Source organism: Cydia amplana, chromosome 5, assembly GCF_948474715.1.
Source record: "Cydia amplana chromosome 5, ilCydAmpl1.1, whole genome shotgun sequence".
Taxonomy (NCBI): Eukaryota; Metazoa; Arthropoda; class Insecta; order Lepidoptera; family Tortricidae; genus Cydia; species Cydia amplana.
The window spans coordinates 8,114,422-8,142,341 of NC_086073.1; the positions used below are offsets into that span (position 1 = coordinate 8,114,422).

Below are 27,920 nucleotides of genomic sequence, written 5' to 3' on the forward strand. Positions count from 1 at the left end.
AAACGGCAGCGCAGTTGTTAAAAGTGTACCTATAGGTATAACTATCGTCTGTAATATTATTTTAGAGCCTGTGTCCGTTTATAGTGCAAATTATATTGGTAGGTATAATTCGAAAAGTGATGATAAATATTTAATATCATAAATTATAATATACGTTATGCTAGCAATAACGAGCACCTGATGCAATGGTTTAAATATACGCTTCTTTGTTATAGTTAATTTAAGCTTAAGTTAATTTAACTAGCAAGTATAATTTTATAATAAATGAGTGTTCTCATTGCAAGTGTGGCGTCACGTTGAATCTGCACATTGGTGAAGATAACGGCTAGAACACCAAAGAGTACCAGCTACGAAAACTCATACCAGTGTCAATATTTATCTGTACATTTGTGTAGGTACAATGCAATTAACTACCTATTATATGACGAATTAAAACCTTATGAACCTGAAATGTAAGTTCTGATTTGTAAAAAGTCTTTGTCTTTGTTCCCGAATTCAATTATGATATTTACTACGCTTGCTTGGCATTGCTCGAGGATTCAACGCAAACAACCCTTTGACCAATCTTGAGTGCTATGAAAATAATAGTCATTTGTGTACCTACCTATATACGAGGTAATATTGCGTTGAGGCGATACTTATACAGTTGTTACGAATAGGTACCTACCTATTTACTTGCTACTTACACGCAATTTGGTTTTTGTGTATCTTTTCAAAGGACTTGTAATTTATTTAGGCCAGTTTAATATATGAATATTTACCAGTGATTGTATTTGATTTCATGGAAATTCCTACGCGTCACATGCAATCCAGATTTACGCACGAATATCGAAAAATTAAATGAACTGTAATTTTTATCCTAAATACCTAATCATAATATGACAATATAGGATGACTCACGTTAGACCGGGCCGTGTCCGGGCCGGAACTTCTGGCGCTTACTTTTCTATGACAGATGACAGGTGATCACGTGATGCTTTCCATAGAAAACGAAGCGACGGAAGCTCCGGCCCGGACACGACCCGGTCTAACGTGAGTCATCCTTATTCCGGCAATTGTAATAATACATATTACAGTACCCGGAATACACCCGGAAAAGGCATCAATACCTACAAATTGCAGACACAAACTAACCAACAAGAATAACTACAAAATTATATGATACGATATCAATTTGATTTCAATATACTATAGGTATCTGACCTAACTACTAAATTATCAGTTGTCTCTGAATAAGGTAGTTAACGTAGTTAGGTGCAAACTTACATCTGCTGGCCGTAGCGACACTAGCGTTTCTCCGCAATACATTCCGAGCCAAATGCACTCAGACTAATTTGACATCATATTAATCAAATGATAAATATGTCAAAGTAAAGATCAATGTCATATAAATTTTGAGTAAGTAAAATGTCATTCAATAGAACTTGCTAACTATGTAAACAAAAGTTACTAGTAAATTGACATTCAGTGTCAATTTTAGTATGGCGGTTTGTTTACATAGTTAGCAAGTTCTATTGAATGACAATTTAGGTAAAGTCTATTTTTTCATTAGGTAGACTGAAATGACATTTCATAGTATGAACATAAAATGTCATTTCATACTATGAAATGTCATTTTAGTCTACCGAATAAATAATCTTTAATAGAAAAAAACCGACTTCTCTAACTACTAGCCTAACCCACTTAACGGTGCTTATACTTTATTTGGTAATATGTATACATTTTATGGTAATCATAGTGGTTAATTTAGTTTAGGTATCATAGTGGTTTTCCGGGTCAAGGTCCGGGTCTGGGTCCGAGTCCGAGTACGGGTCCGAGTCCGGAGTCCGGGGCCCAATCCAAGTCAAAATCGAAATTGAAAATCACAAAACGTGTACTATGCGTCGTTGAGGAGTTCTGTTCTGATCATCATCAGCAGTTCCACTTCATCAAATGCCACAGTTTTTAATGTAAATGCTTGATTTTCTGATGAAAATACAAAAATCTCTATACGCATGCCTTTAAGATTGGAGGAGTTCCCTCGATTCCTCGTGGATCCCATCATCAGAACTCGAGCTTGACAAAATTGTGGCTTAAAAACTTAACTTGCTTAACAAACATAACGAAGAGGACAAATCGCCAAACGTGAACTATGCGTCGTTGAAGAGTTCTGTTCTGATCATCATCAGCAGTTCCACTTCATCAAATGTCACTTTTTTTATGTATATGCTTGATTTGTTGATGAAAATACAAAAATCTCTATACGCATGCCTTTAAGATTTGAGGAGTTCCCTCGATTCCTCATGGATCCCATCATCAGCACTCGAGCTTGACAAAAATGTAGCTTAAAAACTTAACTTGCTTAACAAACATAACGAAGAGGACAAATGGTCAGACGTGTGCTATGCATCGTTGAAGAGTTCCGTTCTGATCATCATGAGCAGTTCTACTTCATCAAATGTCACTTTTTTGAATGTATATGCTTGATTTGTTGATAAAAATACAAAAATCACTATATGTGTGCCTTTAAGATTTGAGGAGTTCCTTCGATTCCTCATGGATTCCATCATCAGAACTGGGTTTTGACAAAAACGGGACCAATCTGTATGCATATACATACAATCAAAAAAATAATTTTCAAAATCGGTCCAGTAATGACGGAGATATGGAGTAACAAACATAAAAAAAAAAAAAAAGCAAAAAAAAAACATACAACCGAATTGATAACCTCCTCCTTTTAGATTTGGAAGTCGGTTAAAAAACTCAAGGAGTACGATTCGGACGTAGGTAAGGTGGGTTTAAAATTTTATTAAACATTGATGTAAAATTCATCTCATTTTGACATCACAATTTGTCCAAGGTCATCTGTATCTAGGTACCTACTTATATTATAAATTTAATCTCTTATGAAACTATCTATTTTCTTTGATACGCCTGAAGCGAGGAACAATGTGTATCTGTTACTTTTTCAAAGATTTACTAAAATTCGTAAAGGCGAAACAGCTTTGAAGGAAATCTAATAAGAAAATCAGCCCTACCATTAAAAGGTCCGGGGAACATTATTTATTCCAAGACTAGCTAAGGTCACAGAATAAATAATAGTACTAAGTACAGAAGACTCTCTAACAAAACGCGTCTGTTACGATCAGCACAGATATGGCCGCTAGGTGGCGACGGCGCCACGCGCGGCTTATGGCTTTCCCCAAAATTGGGGCCGATCGGATGTACTTAATTTTAGCTACTTGTAGCAAAGCGACAGTTATCAAATTTACATATTTCATGTAGAATTTAATAATGTTTAACATATATTTTTTTCAAAAATTAAAATCGGGATTAACAGTGTTAAAAACTCGAATTTGTAACATCCCATAATACCTTCTCTTCATACAAAATAACTTGTACGTTATACTAGAAAGTTATATTCCCAACGCAATTTGAATTTAGAACGCAACTTATTTTGCTGAGCGCGGACCTTAAACTCCGTGGCTGTATGCGGCTAGGGCGAACGGCATTCAGAGATTAAAAAAAAAAGCGCGGGAACAGGAAAATAGGCACGAATTTTATACAGAGCGTTAATGATTGAAAAATGTCTGTTCCTTTGATGAATAAAATACGTCACATTCTAAATTGAAATTCGTAAAGACTGCGTTCACAATATACTTCATTCGTTTATGGCTACTTAGCTTTGCTTGTATGAAGAGAGAGTATTATGGGATGTTACAAATTCGAGTTTTTCACACTGTTAATCCCAATTTTAATTTTTGAAAAAAATATATGTTAAACATTATTAAATTCTACATAAAATATGTAAATTTGATAACTGTCGCTATCTCGCACGTATTTTTTTATTTTTCTGAAAATTTTCATCTCAATTTTTTACCATTATTTTAAGAGATAATTCAATATAATTTTTTTCCGAAAGCGACCTTAATTATATATACAACATACACAAATTACAAAGAAATCGGATTAGTCCTTTGGCTGTAATAAAATAAAAATTATTTTTCTTTTTCTGCATTTTTTTTTAAATCTGAAGCATTTGAGGCTTAATGTTTGGTGAAAGCACTACTTATATATAGGTTAATAATCCAGTAAAAGGAAATTGTTTTTTTCGCTAAGGGCAGTTTGGCCATGCTTACCCGGCTATACCCTTTTCAGTCTCATCGGAAACCTACCTAAATACCTCTACTACTGCTGAATTAATTAATTTCGTAGTGTATATGTTTCTGCGAAATTCATGAACAGTTTTTTTGATATCTAGTAACACTTATTGAAACTTTGTAATGTAGAGGCCCAAACTAGCCGATATGTCTCATTGATAAAGGCTTCTATTAAATCTACCCATCAAAAACATTACATGTAAAAAGGTGCAAGTCTCGCAACGCTTCTACTACAAAAAAGTTTTGAGATTCTTAAACTACAAGTTCAAATTGGATGTTTTTGAGAATATATCTTAAGCATGTTAAGCCCTATATATTACTGAAAATTCAGGGTCCTAGCTTCAGCCAGCACAAAATTACAGAACGTCGAAAATGGCCTGAATCGCTTCGAGAAAAGGATGGTACGGCCGTGCCTCTTTGTTTTGCTCTACTTGGCGGGGGCACTGCCGTGCCCCCAGATACTATACTTAATACTTACTATTTAATACTTATTGAGTATTCAATACTTTAATTACTTAATTTTACTTAATAATATTATAAAAGAAAGTCTGTCCGTCTGTCTGTTACCTCTTCACGCTTAAACCGCTGAACCGGTTTAGATGAAATTTGGTGTAGAGATTGTTTGTCCCGAGGAAGGACATAGGATAATTTTTATCCCAGAAATCATCCCTTAAGGGGGTGGAATTTTGAATGGGGAATTAACAACAACTGCATAACAAACTTTGTCGATAGGAACTGTCCAGCACCGCCCGCGCGCCGGCTCTGGTGCACGATTTAGTTGAAATTTGGTATAGTGATACTTTGAGTCCCGGGTAAAGGGTAGTTTTTATTCCAGCAATCACCCTTTAAGGGGGTGAAATGGGGGGGAAGTTTGTATGGGGAATCAACAAAAAGCAGATTAGATAAAATAAATAGCTACCTTAATTACTAATTCCACGCAGACGAAGTCGCGGGCAAAAGCTAGTATGTAGATAAAAAAGTCATCAATATAATTTCGTGAAATCACTATCAAAGGTTAGGCACACTCTAAATAGTATCTATGATTAATACTATTAGGTACTGGTACTTATTCTGTGACGTCACCTAACCGCGTTCCGACGATCATTCCGAATTAATAGTGTTTGTTGTCTTGTGTCGTTTTCATTTCATTTTGTCGAGTAATGTAGTAACGAAATCAAAATACGCCGGCCCTCGCGTGTTACACATCGATTTAATGTGAGGATGGAGCACTAAAATATTTTTTTAATATCATATGGACTGATAACAAAACAAATTGGTAGATTGCTTACAAAACGAATACATGCGGCCGTTGGATAGGTGGGTAGAAATACTAGATATGACGTACACCAATAGTTATTTACGATACAACTGCGGAAAGTAGGAAATTCGCAACTAGTGGTGATAAATTAAAACATGACCGAAGGTAGTATATAGGGAGGTAAATTACTAAGTTTACATACATATATTGTATAGGGACATGAGCCTCCCTCCATTGTATGTCCACACAGCAATAGTCTGGCTTCTGTGTACCCTTTACTACCCTGCCATCGCGATTTTGTAATGCAATTATGTAGATTGGAAGCAGGACAGCAAACGAGAACTGAAACCTTATAAACTGCTGCACACGCATTGGAAAATCCATAATGAGATTTGCTACTCGTATGTACCGACTTACTAGGTTACACTAGGTGTATCGACGTTAATACAAAATGCTAAGATAAATTGATTGCCTGAATTCAAGTTACTTAAAGATTCTAAGACCTTATTAAATGAAACATGAGTTTACTATCAACTTGACATGTATACTTGTATCTTAAAGTACTCTGATCTGCTTCGCTTATATTATTAGGAGAGAGGTCGGTTGTTCTATGGATAATGCAGTTCATACCTTATTATAGTGATGTGATTGCGGTGTTTCTCTCTGTTCATGAGCTCAAAGTGTAGCTGCCAGCTCTAACTTGATCATATGCCACCACCTGTGTAAAAAATAGATTTATGACCATCGGTCACTAAATTATCCCTAACTTGTATCATATTATATAGGGATAGACAACAAGACATTTATATTCATAGTAAGATTCCACATTGTCCCACAGGACTCAAATATACATATATAAGTATGCATGTCTGTCTGTCATTATAGTCACAATTCTCTGTCTTAGAAAGTAAACCTTTTTGCACCAGATAAGGGGTGCGGTGACCTGATCGCAACCAGTCACATCTATATCACAGAAAATAAGCCTTGCACCAGATGAGGGGTGCGGTGACCTGATCGCAACCAGTCACATCTATATCTTGATCAGTTGGCACACCAGATGAGGGGTGTTCAGGGCTCAGTCTAAAACTAGCCGCTAACCATAATCAGATCCACAGTCATAAAGTATATGTAACCTGATCGCAACCAGATACATCTATATATTGATCAGTTGGCACACCAGATGAGGGGTGTTCAGGGCTCAGTCCAAAACTAGCCGCTAACCATAACCTGATCCACAGTCATAAGTATATGTAACCTGATCGCAACCAGATACATCTATATATTGGCATTAAGTTAGGAGTGTGCTTGTTATGTCCATTATCCCTCATGAAGGGTACGTGCTCTAGTCGCAACTAAGCACCTCAAGCCTATGTGTAAGTATACCATCATTACCATTCGCAAATGGATTATTGGACGCTGGGCGTACCACGATTTATATAAGAAGGCAAGGCTCAAGTCGGCAGACGCATCTCCGACTTGACCTGACACATTCAAGCACACCTCCGCCCATAATTATATTATGCAAAATCTCGACATATACTGAACACTGATAAATTAATAAATATATGGAAACATGGGCATGGGACTACACGTCCTCTTTTAAATACATATACTTAGCTTTGAAACGACGATGCTCTGGCTGTGCGAAGTTGGCATCCAGCATTCGTTAGAACCACTTTATTATCAAACACTTTCTATAGCAAATAAGTTCACAAACAAAATTGAAACTTCATGCGAGCGAAAAATGGAAGTGTGCTTTGCTTACCATAGACAAGTAAAGTTTTGTTAGATGTGTTGCTACGTGTAATATATGCATCGCGGAAGTCCGCGACACTAGGGGCGTATCTACGTCTAATACCTAAGCAAATATATGTGTGTATTATGTAGATAATGTTATAATAGTACACATCTGTTTTGTATTGTTGTTGTTGTAGTAAAGATCATAAGTCACACCTAAATGGACTAAAAAATCAATAGGCGTCTTCTTCCAGTTCCAAAAATTAAGAACCCGCTTGAAGCCCAATATGTATAGTTTGTCAAAGGACTGTGTCATTTCAAACATAGACTGAGATATAGCTGGTCAAGCCAATCTTGTCAGTAAAAAAAGGTGCGAAATTCAAATTTTCTATGGGACGAAATCCTTTCGTGCCTACATTTTTCAAATTAGCCGTTTAATAAATGATTATTTTACTTTGAAAAAAAAGGTTGATTTTTGTTTTAGTAATTAGAGAGTTTTGCTTGTCACCTGACGATTTATATTATAAGCGATATCCGCATGTAGGTAGGTACTGCATCCCTTTCCGGTACAGATCAAGAGCCCGAATGAGATTTAACAATTCGTTATGGGTTTGAACTGGTTTTGATACGACATACGACCTTGATGATCGCTCGTGCTGATTTGTGCAAATTTATGGTGCATGCGAAATGAAGTGAAAGTCGTTTGTGAGATGCGCACGAATCACCAAGATGATCGTCAAGGTAGTATCGAAACCATAATAAATTGTGAAATCTGAATTGGGCTCGGTCAATTTGAGAATTTAAAATAGTTGTTATTATGATACAGACTGGCAAAACTTATTGTAGTTTAGGAAATTGTCCGGACTCGGAAGTCATACATGTCAATTTATTAGATAAATCCACAGGGTAGATCAAAATAACACCAAGGCGATGGAGGCTAATGAACGAACTGCCATAAGTAAATCAAGTGAACATCGTAGCGTTCGGACTATGTAACTCGAAGCACTTGCACGTTTGCCGACCCGTTTTGCTGTAATGTTCTAGCAAGATTTAGACTATTCTCCAATAATGAAACAATATCTGGGTGACCGAGCTTCGCTCGGAAAACATATAAAAACTCGAAAATGCGCGTTTTCCCAGAGATAAGACCTAGCTAGATCGATTTTTCGCCCCCGAAAACCCCCATATAGCAAATTTCATCGAAATCGTTAGAGCCGTTTCCAAGATCCCCGAAATATATATATATCAAGAATTGCTCGTTTAAAGGTATTAGATTAGATAACAAAACAATAGGTACTCTTTTCACCACACTAAAGTAAAGTAAAGGCTCTTTTTATTCCCCCAAAGCGGATGATAAAGTATCATTTTATCCAAGAGAGTGGCAAAGTAATTTATTGTAAAATTGTAAGTTGTTTCCTCATGTTGGCTGATGGAATTGACATTTCAGTGATAACTTTGATGAGTTGTGATGATTTAATAACGTTCATTTGGATTTGATTTGTAATGTTTTATAGTTAATAGTCTTTTCCTCGCTTTGGCGTGATGAAAAATGTTTGTGTTTCGCTCGGTAGCAAAAGAACCGTGTCCCGGATAGTATGGGTTCTGGGCCATGTCGCGTCCCGAAGTAACTTATATATCATTAGATAGTAGATAGTCTATATTGATAGAATATATCGTTCTTATGAGCGTATTTGGTGGGCATACCTTGTTAGCAAACAAGTCTAGTGCATTATAATAGGGTGGCAGAAACCGATTTCATTTGTAAAAATTACGCCTGTCATTTATCTGTAAAATATTAAAACATTGTATTCATACTTTTCAAATGCCAGATTCAGTTTTTTTTTACATTTTACAATGTTTGACTTTGGCCATGATTCAATTTAAATGGAAATCGTCACCGCTACGCGCTACAAATTATTATTCACAAAAAAATATATGAGTGCCTATTATAAAGTGATACTTTTTAGAATAAGGAATAAATGAGCTAAATTGTCCTATTTTTTATTTAGTACAAATCGCCTCACTGTGATATATATATATGTATAGGCCAAAATTGTCCTAAAAAGATACATTATAATTTTCATTTTCTGTGCAAAAATCAGTTTATTTGTATGAAAAGGTATAACGATTATTTCAAAAATGAATTCCTCGTCTCTAAATTATACAAAAATGATATATAACTTGCCCTAGTTGCTAAGAGCATAAAGAAATATAGCATAGATTGGACCTGGGGAGAACTCTCCCCTTCTTTTTGGTACACGGTACGATCTCGTTGCTACCGGGCCAAATCAGCACATTATTTGGTAATAAGGGTATGCAAGGCATCTAACACAACCAATAAAACGTCCATGAAAAGAAATGGGAGACATATTTTATAAGATTTGACAGTATCCATGAAGAATCTTCAGATATATAAACCGCAATTAAGCCACCAGTGTTGGGTTGCCTATAATCATATGCCCACTTCAAATAACAATGAAACTATTTTTCCGTGAATGTACTCGTAAACCCCTATCCGTTAGTATGCGATTCATTAATGGACGCACCATGGCCCAAATCGGGACACGGTTCTTTGTTTAACCCTATCGTGCCTTGAAACCTTCGCAACGCTCAACATTTCATTTTTCAACCACTCGCTACGCTTGAGGTTCTATTTCGTAACATTTCGCTGGCTTAATTGAGTATCAAATTTAGCACGCAGAGTTAAACAATAACTTTGCCCCCATATAAAACAAATATAGTTGCACACCCCGATTAAAACGGTTTATCGCAATGAAAATGAATCTTAGCTAGCTCCTCAGCTTTTCTAGCTCCTTAGCTAGCCTTAGGTTTTCGCGGTAGCCCCTCGGCTACCGCGAAAATCGCAAATTGCGGGGATCGTTCTCTTTAACACCAATGAAGGTGTAATTATATTGACAGAGAAAAATGCCCGCAATTTGCAAACATCGATTTTTGCGGTTATAGCCCTTGATCGATTTTGCACCTTTGTAAGGCCTTTTAGTTGGAGTACCTACCTACATGACATAATATTTTTTTAGTTATGAATTGACATGAAATTGGCCCTTTATATATGTAATGGGACCGTGCACGTTGGAGGGTCTGCCATCTTGTGGCCTACATCGGAAACTTAAACTTGACATTTACACTTTGTGCCAATGAACAAGCTCTTGTGCTGCCCCCACAGTTCATGTTCATGCACGCTCCGTCTGCGAGTTGGCGGGTCTGCCATCATGTGGCCCGAATCGGAAACATAAACTATACATTCACGCCAAGGCAAGTGTTGGCAACAGTGTTGCCCTCTACCGTTCATGCACGTTTTCTTGTGATTGTAGATTCTGCCATCTTGTGGGCTACATTGGAACTATTGGAAGCATAAACTTGTCATTTACAATTCGTGCCACACACTTCCCTATAGGGACCGTGCGCGTTGGAGGGTCTTCCACCTTGTGACCTGAATCGGAAACATTTATTTATTTACATACACACAACCATCGTTACAGGCTAGGTATCCTAATTGTGCACAATGTGCACATATACATTGCTAAAGCAAGTGCTACCATCTACCGTTCTCGTCGGTATGTTTCCTTTTGCATATTAGGTTCTACCATCTTGTGGGCTACATCGGAAGCATAAACGACACATTTACGCCTCGACAGCTCCTGTGCTGCCGCCTATATAGTTCATGCACGAGGCCTACATAATATACCGAGATACCTACCTATATACTCATTAAGTAGTCCTACTTAATGAGTATTTTGGCAGTCATTTTGGCTTGCTCTTTCTTAAAGGATTATAATTATAGGACTTTGTTCGTTGACGTAATAAATTAGGCAATCCCGTGGCAATCAAGTTCTATAGGCGGTTATCACGCTGGATGCGATTCGCAGATCGCTCCATTATGTTTGAGCGAGACAACGATATGCGCGTATTATAGCGGCATCCCGCTCGCAGCGCTCGCGCGTATTACGATACGCTTACGCGTCTCTTACGTTACGACGCCGTGTACTGAGGGCCTGACAGTCTTGTTCCTATTGAAATATTTACAGGTTGGTAGAAAAAAAAACCGGCCAAGTGCGAGTCGGACTGGCGCACGGAGGGTTCCGCACCATCAACAAAAAATAGAGCAAAAAAATCGTGTTTCTTGTTGTATGGGAGCCCCCCTTAAATATTTATTTTATTTTTAGTACTTATTTGTTGTTATAGCGGCAAAAGAGATACATCATTTGTGAAAATTTCAACTGTCTAGCTATCGCGGTTCATGAGATAAGTACAGCCTGGTGACAGACGGACGGACGGACGGACAGCGAAGTCTTAGTAATAGGGTCCCGTTTTTTACCCTTTGGGTACGGAACCCTAATTAAACCTACCTGCAAATAATGTATAATATTAGCAATATTGTTTTAAAAGACTAAGCTAATATTCTGCTTTTATTCATGTAGATCAGTGGTTCCTAACCTGCGGGTAATTACCCCCGTGGGGGTAAAACTGGTATTTTACGGGGGTAATAAGCTAACCTACATAACAATACAACAAACGTAAACGTTTTTTTTATTACCATTCGGAGGAGGGGTAAAATCAGGTTCCCTAGTTAGTCATAGGGGTGACCGGACTGAAAAGGTTAGGAACCACTGGTTGTAGATGGTATACTAAAAGTTTAAACTTGGAAGCCATCAATTAGCAATTTTTATTAGAGATGCCCCGAATAGTGGTTTTGGCCGAATACCGAATATTCGGCCCCTCTCTCGGCCGAATACCGAATATTCGGCATGACATGCGAACATTTTGAGTCACAATTATGATGAAAACTGATCGCCAACAAAGCTCAACGTTAGATGACGTTAGCTAAGATATATTTTTGTTGAACAGAATTAAAGAATAGAGTCAAACTAATTAGAGTCATGATAAAAATAAAATGTTTTTTAATCAACCAATGCTCAAAAAACGGTCTTCGTATTTAACAACTTTCCAAGAACACATTCTAAATATATATCTACATAGGTTTTGGTTATTTTTATAGTGCAATTTTTCTTTTTAAGTAGGTGCAACAGATATTCGGTATTCGGCCGAGTAGTAGGCAACATACGGCCGAATACCGAATATTCGGCAAAGTGGACGAATAGGCCGAATACCGAATAGTTGCCGAATATTCGTGGCATCTCTAATTTTTATTACAACGCCTCAGGCTAATTTAGGGTTAGATTTATGATTTATTTTGTTACCATTTATATGGATAAAAATGTTATTACATGGATAGCTTGCTAGATTTGAATATGAAATATTATACCTAAATAATTTATGACATGGCACAATTTATAGCTCACCATCAAGAAGTACACAATTTATCAGACTTTGTGTAACAGATAAGCAGGCATTGACCTTTTTATCAGCTACATTTCATTCCAATAATCTGTTTCATGTAAATTCTAAATAATCTTAAACTGCTATTTCAATTTTACCTTCCATTTATTACTTGAATAAAATTACAATTCAGCATAACATCCAAACTGTAAAAACTTTTGTTCAAGGTATAAATAAAAACATAACATTAAAAAGGAAACTCTTTATATTTATAGTAGGTACTTGTTTAAAGTGTATGTGACACTATTATCACAGGATTTTCATGGTTGTAACTCTAACAATCTTTAACCATTTGATCCTTAATCATCCCAGTTGACTTGGTGGCAATCGTGCCACACAAAGGTGCCTTTTTGTGTGTGGGGAGCCTCCAGTGCCAGGTGCAGCGGTGCGCGGGCTCCTCTCTCCGGGGTGAAGTCCCCCATTCCTTTTGTCATATCAGTCTTGACAAACCCAGGGTGCACACAGTTTATGGCTATGTCCTTGCCTTGCTCGTCAAATAGCCTTTGCTGGACAAAGGTTAAAGCTGACATAGCGACTTTAGAAACTTTGTAATCACCATAATGACCCGCAAATGCAACAAATGAACTTTTACCATTCTTTGCAGCTTGTAAGAAATCATTAACAAATTGTAAAATCTCTTCAACTGTGAGGTCATCCTTGACTAAAGTGTCTAACCAAACCTGTTTTCGAATATTGGAAAGCAAGCCCCAGTCGCTGCTGATGTTAATGATCCGAGCATTGTTCTTTAAATAGGGATATAATATTCTTGATATAGTTAATAAACTAAAAAAGTTCGTATCCATAAGTTTCTTTGCGTCTTCATAGGATGAAACAGATTTATCAAAATCAAGAACACCAGCATTGTTTACAAGAACATCTATGCCTGCGTGATGTGTGGAAACGTATGTGGCGAACTCTTGAACACTCGCTTCACTAGTAACGTCCAAGACATGGAATAACACATTCAGGCCAAGTTCTTCGAGCTTTTTAACGGCTTGTCTTCCCCTTTCTTCGTTTCTAGCTGTAAGGTACACAGCACCGTCGAACTTTGCACATAACCCCTTGACGATCTCGAACCCGATGCCTCTATTTCCACCGGTGACGATCGCTACTTTGGTTTCCATTTTGTACATACAATTTTGGAATCTTAATTTACTACGTTATAAAATAATATTTATCACCAAAATGACATTCCGTCCTACTGCCCCGGTCATTCTTATTTATTTTGACATTGACGTAAAAGTTACAGCGCCTATACGAAAGACGTTCAAAAACCAAAAAAAAATCAGGCCACAATATAAAAAAGCGGCCAAGTGCGAATCGGACTCGCCCATGAAGGGTTCCGTATTTAGGGGATTTATGACGTATTAAAAAAAACTACTTACTAGATCTCGTTCAAGTTACAGGGGGGGGACACATTTTACCACTTTGGAAGTGTCTCTCGCGCAAACTATTCAGTTTAGAAAAAAATGATATTAGAATCCTCAATATCATTTTTGAAGACCTATCCATACCCCACACGTATGGGTTTGAAGATTTTTTTTTTTTTGAGTTTCAGTTCTATGTATGGGGAACCCCCAAAATTTATTGTTTTTTACTATTTTTGTGTGAAAATCTTAATGCGGTTCACAGAATACATCTACTTACCAAGTTTCAACAGTATAGGTCTTATAGTTTCGGAAAAAAGTGGCTGTGACATACGGACGGACAGACAGATGGACAGACAGACATGACGAATCCATAAGGGTTCCGTTTTTTGCCATTTGGCTACGGAACCCTAAAAAGCCCACAATTTTTACCTAGTTAACTCTTTGTTCTTGTATACACTTGTACAGCCACATTGAACTTGTATAGCCGGTCGTATGGTAGTCTGTGCGGAAAAAGAAGAGTGGTGGAATGTATGGGGCCCCATACATTACCCGACTCTTCTTTTTCCGAACAGACTGTTGAAATTTTCTAAGGTGATTTTTATGGAATCTTGCTCTGTCACTTTAATTATGTCCTCATTGGAGTAAAAGAGAAAGATCGCCGCAATTTGCAAATTTCGGTTTTCACCGTAGGCCCTCTGGCCATCCAGCATAAAAACAACGAATGAAAAAACGCGGGATAGTACAAGTAACTTCGGACGTCTCTTAAGTTCAGTATTAATAGCAGGTGAATAAAAAAAACAAAAATTAAGACACAGACTGTAAAATAAATTTTATTACAAAAAATAATCTCTAAATAGTCTAAATGCACGTAAGAGGACCTACATATATTTACAGAACTTAACTCATTCAAAACACTTGTTCTTTGTCAATCAGATCAACACAACGATTAAATTAATTTATAAATTACAATACAAATAAAAATTGTACATAAAATTAATTACCACAAAATAATAAATTAAAATTCTTATATCTAGTCAATCTTTACTGCCGCGTAAATTTTCCTAATAAATGTATAAGCGGCGAAAAATCCAATAGTGCCCGTCAAAAGCCAAAAAGTCAATACCATTAGACCTGTAAATAAAAAAATAACATTGTATTTGCCAGTAAAAGATAAATGTCAGTAAAATGGATAAAGGACTTAAATTGCTGATTTTTGTGTACGTGTGGACGCTAGATGAGATTGGCGCCAATTATTTTCCTGATCAAATCGGTCGATTTGCCCAACTCGTCTGGACTCTACTTAAAAACAGTAAATACAGCTGCAGTAACCCTATGCGCGCACAAGCAACTTTGTCGCCGCGACTTTGTGTTTTGTCTCTGTCTTCTGTCGCACTTGACTTCGACACTTGAGTGCCACAGAGACAAAACACAAAGTCGCGGCGACAAAAATGCTCGTGCGCGCATAGCGTAATAATGGGGTTGGCAACGTTTGCATAGATGGCGCCATCATAGCTTGTCCCTTTTTCTATGAGATTCGGCTTAAAGAACTGGCATCCAGGGCATTAAAAAACAAAAATTTGACACAATGCTGGGATTGACAGGGCAAGCTATGATGGCGCCATCTGCTTAACACTTCGACCCGCCAACCCAATTAGATTAGAAAAAAGTACAGATAAAATAGTTATTTACGATACAAGTGCGGAAAAGAGGAAATTCGAAACGAGTGGCGATAAATTAAAACACGACCGAAGGGAGTGTTTTAAATCGACACGAGTTGCGAATTACCTATTCGCACGTGTATCGGACAACGTATTCCAGCACATATGGCCCTTCGAAAAGTGCTATTTATTTTACGCACTACTGCGGGAAAATAGGACCATATGTTCTGTAAAACTTATTAAGTATATCTAGTGTTATTTTTACCTGTGTAGCCAATATAAAGCAGTGTAGGTATAAACTCGGTGATCTCCAATTTAGTGAAGAAGTAAAATATTGAATAAATCAAGATGTAGACTGCAGAGCCCCCAGATACAATAAAACTTTTCCACCACCAGTGATAATCCTGAAACATAATAATTAGAGACACTTTTTAATAGGAGCAGACTATATGCATAGGATTTATTGGATTTTAATCATAATAAGTCATTTTTTGTAAATAACTATTTAAATATGTATTATGGTGCAATCCTACACAACTTGAGTTAGTCTCGCAGTAAGAAGGCTTTAGTTGTGCATAGACACATATAAAACATAGAACAATAACTATCCAAACTCATCAGTCTCACGTCTCACTCATCACACAAATAAATGCCCTTACCGGATTAGAACCCAGGACATATTCATAAGCAGGGTCAGCTGTTAGGTCACGTTAGATACAATTTTGTTATTGAAAATGGGAGTAGCAGTGAGTTACTCCATGGAAATGGTACTTGTAAATAACCCCATTTTTTAAATAAATAGGTAGTAAAATTTAAGCACTAGGTATATTTACCTCGCCGCATAACTGGAAGTACACCATAACAATTGAGATTTGTGAAACGGACACCACCAATATGCAAAAAACTAGGAACAAAAATCCAAACAGGTAATAAAATTGATTCTCCCATAATGCATTGAAGATGAAGAACAATTCTATAAACACAGCCCCAAATGGAAGTATGCCAGCCATCAGTATACTGAAAATAGAAAGATGCGAAATTAATTTCGGCTTTTAATAAAGATGTTGAGAAAATAAAATTTAGGGATTTTAGGGACAATCTTACAAAGATCGACCTAGCCCCAAACTAAGCAAAGCTTGTACTGTAGGTACTAGACTAGGCGACGCTATAGGTACATACTTGTATAGATAAATAAAATACATAACACAGGAACAAATATTCCTGATTAACACACAAATAAATGCCCTGAGTGCTGGGATTCGAACCCGGGACTTCCTGCTTCATAGGCAGCATAGTCAATTATTTGTTCCATATACTGTTTTAAGTGTTCTTGTTGTATAAAATCTTGTCATAAAAATATTAAAAATAATCAATATGTTCAACAACTTACCACACAAAAACATTCATATACCAGACTTGTTCTGGCACCTTTCTTGGAATGAAATTGGTCCTTACAGGATGTTGAAATGCTTGATTCTGATGACATCCAAAATAATACCCTAAATAGACCAATGGAAGTGATATACAGAACCAGAGACACAACAATGCCATCATTGTAGAAAATGGTACAGCACCACTGGAGTGTTTGCCCATTATAAAGAAGTTTAAAAAGAAACAGGTGCCGAAGACAATGGCAGGGTACAGTGTGGCTGTCAGAAAAGCAGCTTGTTTCCATTGTTTGCCTTTCATTGTGCTGTAGAGGCGGGCAGAGTAGTATCCAGCTATCAGGCCCATGAACACATACAGGAATATAGCAGCGGTCATCAGTGCACCTCTGCTGGCAGGTGAAAGCATACCCAGCATGGCCACAACTGGAAAATTACAAAAATGTCCTTTTAATATGAATAATAGACTTAATTTAAGAGAAGACATGTTATTTTTAATAAGGTGGAGAAAATATTAATGAAATTTTGCAACACAATCTCTACTATGTTGGTCTTCCTGACATTGACACAGGTGGGGTTTTTACTAGATTTGTAAGAGTATACATGCAGAACCAGCATGTTAATATCTTTATGTTGAATATTCAACTAATCAAAGTGAATTAAAGAGTAATTTTATGTCAAAAAAATTGTATGTACCTATACCATATGCACAAACAAATTTTTACAAAATAATCTTTTATACCCACCCCACAGTATCCTTTTCCCGAGCGTCGGCATCTAGTCAACTTTGTGATTGCTGCTCGACGTAACGTTGGCGCAACTGCGCAGCGACGTCATTTTCCACAGCGCTGACTAGACGCCGACGCTTAAAAGAAGTTAGTGTGGGGTGGCCCTTAAACTATTATTTTATGTTACTGACCATTGAACCAATAAAAAATATGATTAATTTTGATAGTTAACTTACAGATAGTAATGAGTGCCATTAAAAATACTTGAATGCCACTGCCAATAACAGCTGCAAACAACATCCTCTTGGGCGGAGGCCGGAAGACATCACCATGCACTAACTTCCAGCCGGTCTCCTCCATCATGTCATCAATGCTTTCATCGGAATTATAGCGGGCAATATCTCTTCTTAGTGTCCTTACCATAATCATTGTTAATATGCCTGAAATGTAACACTACTATAAGACCATTCACGGAATAATTAACTTTTAAATGATAATAATGATATAAAAAATAGTGTATGAAATAGAAATGATCAGTCAGGGGGGTCAGTCCGCAATTTAGGTACATTTGGCCGGCGCGCCTCCCGGGCAGGCTTATGGCAGTGGGCTGCCGCTCGGCTCGCACGATAGCCGTGTCACGTGGCGCTCGCGCAAATTGAAAATTCACAATGGCTTCGAAACCTACTTCCGTGAGAATCAGACATACTATCTTGGGATAAAAAAATTATGTTTACAGAATCAACATTTGTAATTACATACATATTTATCTTAAAAATAATAAATCAGTAGGTATAGGTACAAAAACTTGTCAAGTGACAACCCCGTGCCGACACTCACAGCTCGGTCATAAAACTGCGGTGCGCAAAGAAGATTCACAGTTCGTGCGGTTATAATTTTGCTTGCAGGCGGCGAATATAGGTATAATTTTATACCTAAATCTGACTTTTGTGAAGGAGTGAATTTTCTGTACGGTAGTACTATTAGTTATTCTGTAATTTAGTTACACAAAGATTGTCTCAATCAGCCAGTGTTGAGCATACAACATCTTGATTCTGGTTTGTAATGCATGTCATTCAAAATCTCTACATACTTAGTGCAACTTATGACTACCATAAAAACAAGCCTAAATGCCTAAGTACCTGATAAGAAGAACAAGACAACAATAGAGTTAACAATTGAAAACCAATGTATTTGTACATCCTTCATTCCCAAATATATGTCCCATCTTGACGCCCAGCTTATGTCAGATTCCCCCCATTCCACAGAGTATGTGAAGTATAGCTTGGTACCAGTGTCCTCATTTACCAGCTGGGGCTTTGGGTCCGCAGGAAATTGGCAAGAATCATCCAAAAAAGTATGTTCATCTTTGTCAACAGATACTGTTTCTACTTCAAAACCCACAACTCTATAAGAATCCCTGAAAATAAAAAGCACAATTATAAATAACTAATCTATCAATTGAATAAGTATTACAAAGATTTCACAAATATAATAATTATATTACTTACTGACTGTGTTTGTGATATTTTAAGAGCAACTTCAAGTGATTGTTAATATATGCTTTTCCTTTGTACATGAAACCAAGTCTATAGCCCTGTTCAATATTCCTCCCTGATGTATCCCTGTTCAGTACCTTAGTAGCCACTGGTAAATTATCAACTAACCTTGAAAAATATTATAAAATATAAGTTAATAGTTTCCTTAAACATCATTGGTATAGAATAGAGTAAAAGAAAAGTCTTACAAATGAACGAAATATTCATGTTCAATTCTGCTTGCAACCTTTTCTGATTCCTCTACACTCCAATTTATAGGATTATTCTTCTGATGGCACAAAAGTCGGCACTTGATAGTTTCTGCCATATGGACTTCATATGGTGTGTTTACTATACGGTCACCTCTTAATACCTCGCCCAAGTTTTCAGATTTATATACGAAGGTGCCATTCTTTGGCAAACACAATGGCAGCGAATAATATTCATAGGGTAACTGGGTGTGAATGCTGGTCATTTTAACAGCTTTTATTTCAATTCTTTGGCCTTTTTTAAATTCTACTGGCGCTACTCCCGGAACGTAAAATCCATTGCTAAAGGGAATGAGGCTGATTATTATCGCGAGGGAATGTACCTAAAAATAAAACCATACCAATAAGAACGTCAACTGTAAAGTAAATATTTAGGCTACTAATTAGAACAAGTACTTACTATAAAGATTTTATCCATTTTCCTAAATATTTATTGATAAAATACATGGAATGACAATGACATTCCGCATACATACCGCAGTGAGCAGTCAAACTAAAGTAGTTATTTAGTTAAAGTACTTAAAGTACCACAACTACCACAGACAGAAATATTGAGAAAATGAAAAACTAAACGCAGACTAAAATAAAAAAATAGGTGACATTTTGCATTTATAAGGTCCTTTATACACTATCGCACCGCACCATGACCTTGGTTCGTCGCTCCCATAAGTGAGAGCGAGAAACAGATGTCTCTTTCTCGCTACACGTATTTTTAACTATAGTTGGTCAAACCAATTTGTCAGTAAATAGGATAAAAATAAGTATACTCATCCTTTTCTTTTGGGTGCTAGTACTAGTGTAAGACAAAGATAGTATGATTCTCTCTGTCTATGTTTGAAATGAGACAGTCCTTTGACACACTATAAATTGCAGTTTTACATCAGAAAGAGACATCTGTTTCTAGCTCTCACTTATGGGTTATGGGTGCGACACACCAAGGCCCAAGGGCGAGGTGCGGTGCGATAGTTTGTTATCACTTTGCTGCCGGTTCAAGGCTTCGTCACACAGGCGCTTTTCAAGGCGAGGCGTGAGCGCGGCATGAGCGTTTTATATGTAAAAGTGGCGCGCTCCGCTCACGCCCCGCCCGGAAAACGCGCCTGTGTGACGAAGCCTTTAAAAGCGGTTTACACTCGGTTTAGACTTTCGCGCGAGCCACGAGACGAGCCGCGAGCCGCGCCACGAGACGCGAGTCCACCGCTTTCACTCGCGTTCAGCTTGTCATTCGGTTATAAACCTTATGCCGTGCCGTTAGTGTTTAAATTATATTAGCTCGACGAGCTTGCGAGCCACGAGACGAGCCGCGAGCCAACCGCTTACACTCGCGTCTCGTGGCTCGCGCGAGAGTCTAAATCGCTTTTTAGGCAGATTAGACTCTCGCGCGAGCCACGAGACGAGCCGCGAGCCGCGCCACGAGACGAGAGTGTAAGCGGTGGGCTCGCGGCTCGTCTCGTCGCTCGCAAGCTCGTCGAGCTAATATAATTTAAACACTAACGGTACGGCATAAGGTTTATAACCGAATGACAAGCCGAACGCGAGTGTAAGCGGTGGACTCGCGTCTCGTGGCGCGGCTCGCGGCTCGTCTCGTGGCTCGCGCGAGAGTCTAAATTGGCTATAAGACTCTCTCGCGAGCCGTGCCACGAGACGAGAGTGTAAGCGCTGGACTCGTGGCTCGTCTCGCGGCTCGGCTCGCGTGGAGGAGCGGTTTTTTAGGCACGAGCCAAAAGGCTCGCGCGGGACGCGCGCTTGCGTTCACATTCGTGTTCGGCTTGTCATTCGGTTATAAACCTTATGCCGTGCTGTTAATGTTTAAAATATATTAACTCGACGAGCTTACGAGCCACGGAACGAGCCACAAGCCGAGCCACGAGGCGAGAGTGTAATCAGTAGCTCGACGCGCTTACGCGCTCGAGGCGAGCCACGAGCATATATAGCTGGTCAACCAAATCTTGTCAGTAAAAAAAGGCGCGAAATTCAAATTTTCTATGGGACGATATCCCTTCGCGCCTACATTTTTCAAATTTGCCGCCTTTTTCTACTGTCAAGATCTGGTTGACCAAGTATATATATTTTACTACTCTTTGGCTCGCGGCTCGTCTCGTGGCTCGTGCGAGAGTCTAAACGGCTATTAAAGGACTCGGACTCGCATCCAAACCATAATTGTAAAAAGAAAAAAAAAATCACGAAGGTGCGCGTCGGTTTCACATTTGCTTTTGTTATATTATTAATAATTAAAAATAATTATTTTGTATATTAAATCACATTTAGTACCTGAATGAATGTGTGCAGCAGGTGAAATAAGTATTTAAACATTTTCTTTAGTTGAATTTTGGAAAGGAGAGGTTATTCAATCCCGCAGCAACATGGTTCAGGTGAGAAAATAACACATCTTTTTAATGAATTATAGGAGTATCGATTTTAAATTGGCCGATACTTATTGTATCCTTTACATTAAATAGAAAATATTTCCGTAAGACATCAGCCTTACATCAGCAGTTGTCGTTTTCACGAATATCTATAATATAAATGCAATTTGTTATAGTTATTACTTACGAATTCATGGTTTTTGAAACAATAAAACATAACCATAGCTTATTAAACATTTGATTTTTTAGAATCTGAGTATTCAGTACAGGTAGGGTGCACACCCTATGCACAAATCTGCATGTAAAACTGCAATTTAGTTAAAAATACGTGTAACGTGTATAATTATGTATATCGGCACTACCCTTTTAAAGTTGTAAATACTTTCCTGCTACCCTGCTACTCAGGTTGTCTAGAAGAGATCACTTTACCTAGTTTTTTTTTTAAACTTTATTTATGGTGCACAATAACTTAAGTTTGACCAATAGATATAGATATCAGACGCAAAATGGACGCAAAGCAGTCTCTTTGTGTTAACCCATGATTAGCGTAGCGCCACTTGATTAGTATAAATGTGATTAACAATGTACACAATATTTTTTCAGGCAGCAGAAGAAACTGAGCAGCCTGATTTGCCACAGGCTGTCAATTTATTAAAAGAAATGAACATGAATGTACAACAAGTCTCACAACTTGTGGATAATATGCTGCTTCGTGTCAAGACTGGAGAAATGACTACTGACAAAGGATTGAGTTTCTTAGAAATGAAGTACCAAATGCTTCTCAGTTACCTGATAAACTTGGCATATATTGTATTAAGGAAATGCTCTGGTGAAAAGATTGACTCAGATCCATCTATTGATAGGCTCATTGAGATTCGAACTGTGCTTGAAAAGATTCGTCCTGTAGATTCTAAATTAAAATACCAAATTGATAAGCTTGTCAAAACTGCAGCAGTAGGTTCCACCACTGAAGAAGACCCACAGTCATTTAGAGCTAATCCTGCTAATTTAGTTAGTAAGATTGATGATGAGGAGGATGATTCTAGTGATGCCTTAGAAGATGATGAAGTTAAGAAGGATTCTAGTAGGACTAATATATATGTCCCTCCCAAACTGGCAGCTGTACATTTTGAAGAGAGCACATCCAGGGCTGATAATGACAAGAAAAATAAAGAGAGGTCAAAGAAACAGTTCCTTAATTCCAGAGTTATGAGTGAATTGCGAGAAGAGTATTCAGAAGCACCACTGGAAGTCACTACAGGGAATCATGTCAAGCACTCAATATCCAAACAAGAACAGGAACGGATTGAATATGAAGAAGATTACCTCACCAGACTTCCCGTCTCTAAAGCTGAGAAAAATCGCAGGAAAAAGTTGACAACAGTTGGCATGTTGGCAGAAGAAATCACAGGGACTAGTAGTAATCGCACCTCAACTAAACGTAAATTTAAGTCCAAGAAAGGAAAAAGTTTTAAGAGAAAGCGTACTCACTAAAGATATTTCCTATGATTTTTTAAGTTTAACTTATTCCGTTTTATATTCTTACATTTTTACATATTATAGTTTAAGGGCTGATTGTTTCGAACTAGACTATATAATGACAGATTCGAAAAACAGGACTTTCTAGTAATTTACGATACTTTGCTAAAAAGTAAGTTCTGCAGTACCACAAATCTTATTACATTGAGTTCAAATAATATAACAGGGTAAAATGATAAGACCTTCACATGATTTACATGAAAATACTTGCAGTGGCCTTATTATGTTAAAATAAAACAAATTATTTAATTTTGAATGCATTAATTGCTTTCTACATATATTAATTTGTCAATAATAAAGCTTTTAGTGGTTTAAATAGTTAATATGATGTTGCTACTCAATACAATAAAAACAAATACATTGAAATATGTAGATTTTTAATCATAGCAAAGGATTGTTGATAAAATAACACTGTTAAAATGTATTACAAACAAATACATACTTACATTATGTTAAGTTAATACTTTGTTGGATTTAAGTTTTATCTTTTTTGTTGTGTTTTATTAATTTCATTATGCATGTTCTTTTATTTCTTTCTTGACATAAAGTGGTTTGAATTAAACATTTGTGTTGTCATTTTTATCTAAGCTTGTTTTAAGAGTTGGGAAGTCTTGGAGACCAGTGGCGGGATCAAATGACTGGAATCGGAACAGTCTTAGTTGGCGGATGTGGCCGATGGGAGTGTGGGTGTCGAGACACTGGTAGTTCCCGCGCGGCGGCGCGGTGCCATAGTTCTGCGTCATGTCCGAACGGATCACGCGGTTCAGCAGCCATGGAGGTGTGGGCATTGTCAGCTGAAAACAACATTTATTTGGGCCATTCGAACATTATTATTTTATATAGCTAAATAGTAACTTCTTAGCCTTATTCAGACAATCACTTATTCAATGAACAGTTTTGATGCTTTCAGCACCACAAAACGATAATAAGGGGCAAACAAAACCTTCGAGTCGCAAGCCGGTGTTGCTCGAAGGGCAAAACCACAAAACCCTTGGACCCAGGGGGGCTACCGCGAAAACCGATTTTCGCAAATTGCGGGGATCTTTCTCTTTTACTCTCATTATGACGTAATGCGTAATTAGAGTGACAGAGAAAAATGCCGCAATTGACGAACTTCGATTTTAGCGGTTATAGCCCAGGCGCCTTGACTTGACATCGTCGCGAGTTGTAGTGTCTACAGCGCTAAAAAGTTTATGTATTTAAAGTACTTGCACAGCGTCAAGTAACCTTTGGAAAACATTCTGACGTACGGCCCGATTCGAACAATGCTTCTAAAGGTAAAGGCGATACGATACCGATCTGTCAGTGTCAAAAATGGCTTTTTTTGGTTGAAGAAATGCACTTTTGACACTGACAGATCGGTATCGTATCGCTGTGACTTCTTATAAGTATTGTTCGAATCAGGCCGGTACTCATGAATCTAGAATTCTAGTACCATCTAATGCCGCGGTACTGCAGGGTACCACTATTTTTGTTAATTATGCTCTGACTGCTGAAGTGTCACAGCCGTTTACATTCGCGGCTTGTGGTTCGCTTCGACACACTCGCGTTCAGCAGCATGTAAATCGGCTAACATTGTCGTGCGAGCCACGAGACGCGAGTGTAACGCTACGGCTTACGTAGGCGGACAACGCGCGAACGCGGCGCGGCGCAGCGAGGATGAAACAAACCGTTGATACGTATAGGTATGTCATGTCCTACTCGTACGTGAGCGATTTAGACGCGAAGCGGCGCGGCGTTCGCGCGTTGTTCGCCTACGTAAGACGTAGCGTAAGCGGTGCGCTCGTGAGTCGCCTCGTGGCTCGTAAGCTCTTCGAGCTAATATACACACACATAAACACTAACGGCACGGCATAAGGTTTATAACCGAATGACAAGCCGAACGCGAGTGTGTCGAGGCATAGAGAAAAAAATACATAGATTGCTCACTCCATACATCAGTTTTAGTACCAAAAAGACTATTAGCATCTAGCATCGAGTAGCGGAACTATCAGTACTGCTACTTGACAATAGATGTAGCAGTACTGATAGTTCCGCTACTCGGTGCTAGATGTAGACACTGAAATTAATAGTCTAACTGATGTATGGAGTGAGCACTCTTGTCTTACTATATTTCTCTATGGTCGAGGCGAGCCACGAGACGCGCCGCGAGCCGAGCCACGAGCCGCAAATATAAATAAATGGCAGTCACGCGGTAGAATCTGGTAGAATACGACATTGCGAGGGTGACTTCGGCGAAAACCATAGGTTCCCGAAGTAGTATAAAAAACCTAGAAATTCGTGTGAAGTAATTAGTGGATGACCCCTAATTCAGCAAGATGGAATATTGATCACTGTTTGCAAGTGCTGCTGGGATGAAAAGAAGCATTTTTGAGCTTTAGTGTAGATATGTACCTATGTCCGCAATTTGCGAAATTCCGGTTTTGCGGTAGCCCCTCAGGGTCCCATTCTTATTACCCGTAAGGCTCATCCTAACCGTCCCCTTTCCTTTTGATAGTTATACCCAGGTTATACCTAATCGCCATAATCGGTATAATCGAACTATTTTAAAGTTGTTGCACGTCTGTTTATTGGTGCATAAATATTATACGTTTCCACTAATATGTCTTAACGTTACTTTACTTGCTTTGTTTATGGACTGTTGGTGTGCCTTATAAAATAAAATAAACTATATAATTACCTAAATGACTGTAAATACTTAGTGACTAACCGGTCTGAGTACGGACGGGAAGGGGTTCCTGTAATCGTCTTGATGTGTCGTCATGTAGTCCATCACCCCGAAATCTGGCGGGAGCTGGGCCAGGTTAGCTTTCTTCATCAGTCTGTTCCTGCTTGGAGTACTGGAATTCAATAATAACTTTATAATCAGCAATTTTTCAAATTCGGTTCGGTGCATGTTGTTTTCTGGATCTAAATATCGCTATAAGCCTATTAGTCTAAGATCCCGCATATATGGTCGACCTTCACCGACCTGTCTGACGGATGAAACTTATATTTTATGAAATAAAATATGTTCCAGGCCATAAATAAATATGGTTGCCTAAAGAAATATGGTCAAGGCTAATTTTAATTATTTTTTGAAAAAATATCTTTTTCTTCAAATTTCACCGACTTGTCTGACGAACGAAATAAGTTCCATTGGTAAGTTAAAATGAATAGGAGTCTTAAATAAACATTTTTTGATAAAGTGAATTATTTCGGAAATAAACGCTTCGAAAGTAAAAAAATGTGTTTTCCCTCCTAACTTTTGAACCATCGGTCCAAAAAATATAAAGAAAATCACAAAAATAGTGCTTAGTAAACACATTTAATAAAAGTTAAAACAATCGTGATCAGTTAAGCCGTTTTTGAGTTATCGCTATAAATCTTCCCTTCTTATTTTATTTAAAAGCCTGGCAACCCTTATTTGTGACCGGATTTTCGCAGGCAACCCTATGCCACTGTATTCGCAATAAAATTACCATCATTTTGATAATTCAAGCGTCAGACAGATGAGTGCAATTATCGATAAAAACTCACCTGTTTAAACACGGCAACCACATAATAGTGACGGAAAAAAGATAGGCAACCTAGTTGATTTATGTTGTACAAGTTGTATACTTTCCATAGAACTTATAGCTGGTCAACCAAATCTTGTCAGTAAAAAAAGGCGCGAAATTCAAATTTTCTATGGGACGATATCCCTTCGTGCCTATATTTTTCAAATTTGCCGCCTTTTTCTACTGTCAAGATCTGGTTGACCAAGTATATTTCGTTTGTCAGACAGATCGGTGAAATTTGAAGAAAAAAATTTTTTTTTCAAAAATTAATTAAAAATAGTCTTGACCATATTTCTTTAGGCAACCTTATTTATTTATGTTCAGGAACATATTTTCTTTCATAATATGTAAGTTTCATCCGTCAGACATATCGGTGAAGTTCGACCATATATGCGGGATCTCCTACTATAAGAATTAAGATCAAACTTCTACCTACAGTTTGAATTATTATTAACATACTCTGTGCAAGGGTAAGACGTAAAATTAACCAGCGGTTTAAATGGATACACGGGATCTTCTTTAGTAAAAACTTGGGCGAGCATGTGTCTTGTTTCCGTCGCTCCTGTACCAACATCCTGTGTACCCCATCGGTTGTATGTACTCAAATGGTTGCTCAGTTGATCCCGATACACGTAGTTATCCTTCTTCTCGGCATCCAGGGCAAACTCCCAGTGTGCTGCTTTGACTTTAGGCGGCCGATACGTATTCTTAGAGAACAAAATCTGCTCGGGCTTCTTTTCAGTAGCATGTTTACTCCACTTGCACTTGATCATTGTCACAAATTATTGGAAAAATAAACAAAATCAAGTTATTATTTGGGCTTAAAATGAATTCCGTGGAAATGTCAAAGACAGGTAGGTAATGGGTAGGTAGGTATCTAATCTAAACCAAAGAGCAATATAATCCATAATATAATCACTATGTAAACGTCAATGTGGTACAATAATATGTTAAAGGAGGTCAGTTGTACAATGTATTATGTCAAACTAATTTGTCAGTAAATAAGAACAAAAAAAACTATAGGTACTCATCCTTTTCTTTC

General features: G+C 37.8%; 4 protein-coding genes across 4 annotated transcripts; 1 reads left to right on the plus strand and 3 right to left on the minus strand.

The window, feature by feature from the left end:
• Nucleotides 1-12,681: 12,681 nt before the first annotated feature.
• Nucleotides 12,682-13,739, minus strand: LOC134647915 (carbonyl reductase [NADPH] 1-like). Its single transcript, XM_063502290.1, has one exon. The coding sequence runs from the start codon at nucleotides 13,623-13,625 to the stop codon at nucleotides 12,792-12,794; it is 834 nt and encodes a 277-aa protein (XP_063358360.1). The 5' UTR covers nucleotides 13,626-13,739; the 3' UTR covers nucleotides 12,682-12,791.
• Nucleotides 13,740-14,752: 1,013 nt separating this feature from the next.
• Nucleotides 14,753-19,919, minus strand: LOC134647916 (transmembrane 9 superfamily member 4). The gene is made up of 9 exons (XM_063502291.1): nucleotides 19,838-19,919; nucleotides 19,378-19,760; nucleotides 19,142-19,297; nucleotides 18,773-19,050; nucleotides 17,870-18,073; nucleotides 16,911-17,331; nucleotides 16,354-16,537; nucleotides 15,786-15,924; nucleotides 14,753-14,993 (listed from the first exon to the last, which is right to left on the minus strand). Exons 1-9 carry the CDS (start codon nucleotides 19,853-19,855, stop codon nucleotides 14,893-14,895), a joined length of 1,884 nt encoding a protein of 627 aa, XP_063358361.1. The 5' UTR covers nucleotides 19,856-19,919; the 3' UTR covers nucleotides 14,753-14,892.
• Nucleotides 19,920-21,615: 1,696 nt separating this feature from the next.
• LOC134647995 (neuroguidin) lies at nucleotides 21,616-23,669 on the plus strand. Its single transcript, XM_063502425.1, has 2 exons — nucleotides 21,616-21,806; nucleotides 22,404-23,669. Exons 1-2 carry the CDS (start codon nucleotides 21,798-21,800, stop codon nucleotides 23,292-23,294), a joined length of 900 nt encoding a protein of 299 aa, XP_063358495.1. The 5' UTR covers nucleotides 21,616-21,797; the 3' UTR covers nucleotides 23,295-23,669.
• A 97-nt stretch (nucleotides 23,670-23,766) lies between these two features.
• LOC134648239 (uncharacterized) lies at nucleotides 23,767-27,651 on the minus strand. The gene is made up of 3 exons (XM_063502726.1): nucleotides 27,338-27,651; nucleotides 26,050-26,179; nucleotides 23,767-24,133 (listed from the first exon to the last, which is right to left on the minus strand). Exons 1-3 carry the CDS (start codon nucleotides 27,649-27,651, stop codon nucleotides 23,897-23,899), a joined length of 681 nt encoding a protein of 226 aa, XP_063358796.1. The 3' UTR covers nucleotides 23,767-23,896.
• Nucleotides 27,652-27,920: the final 269 nt, after the last annotated feature.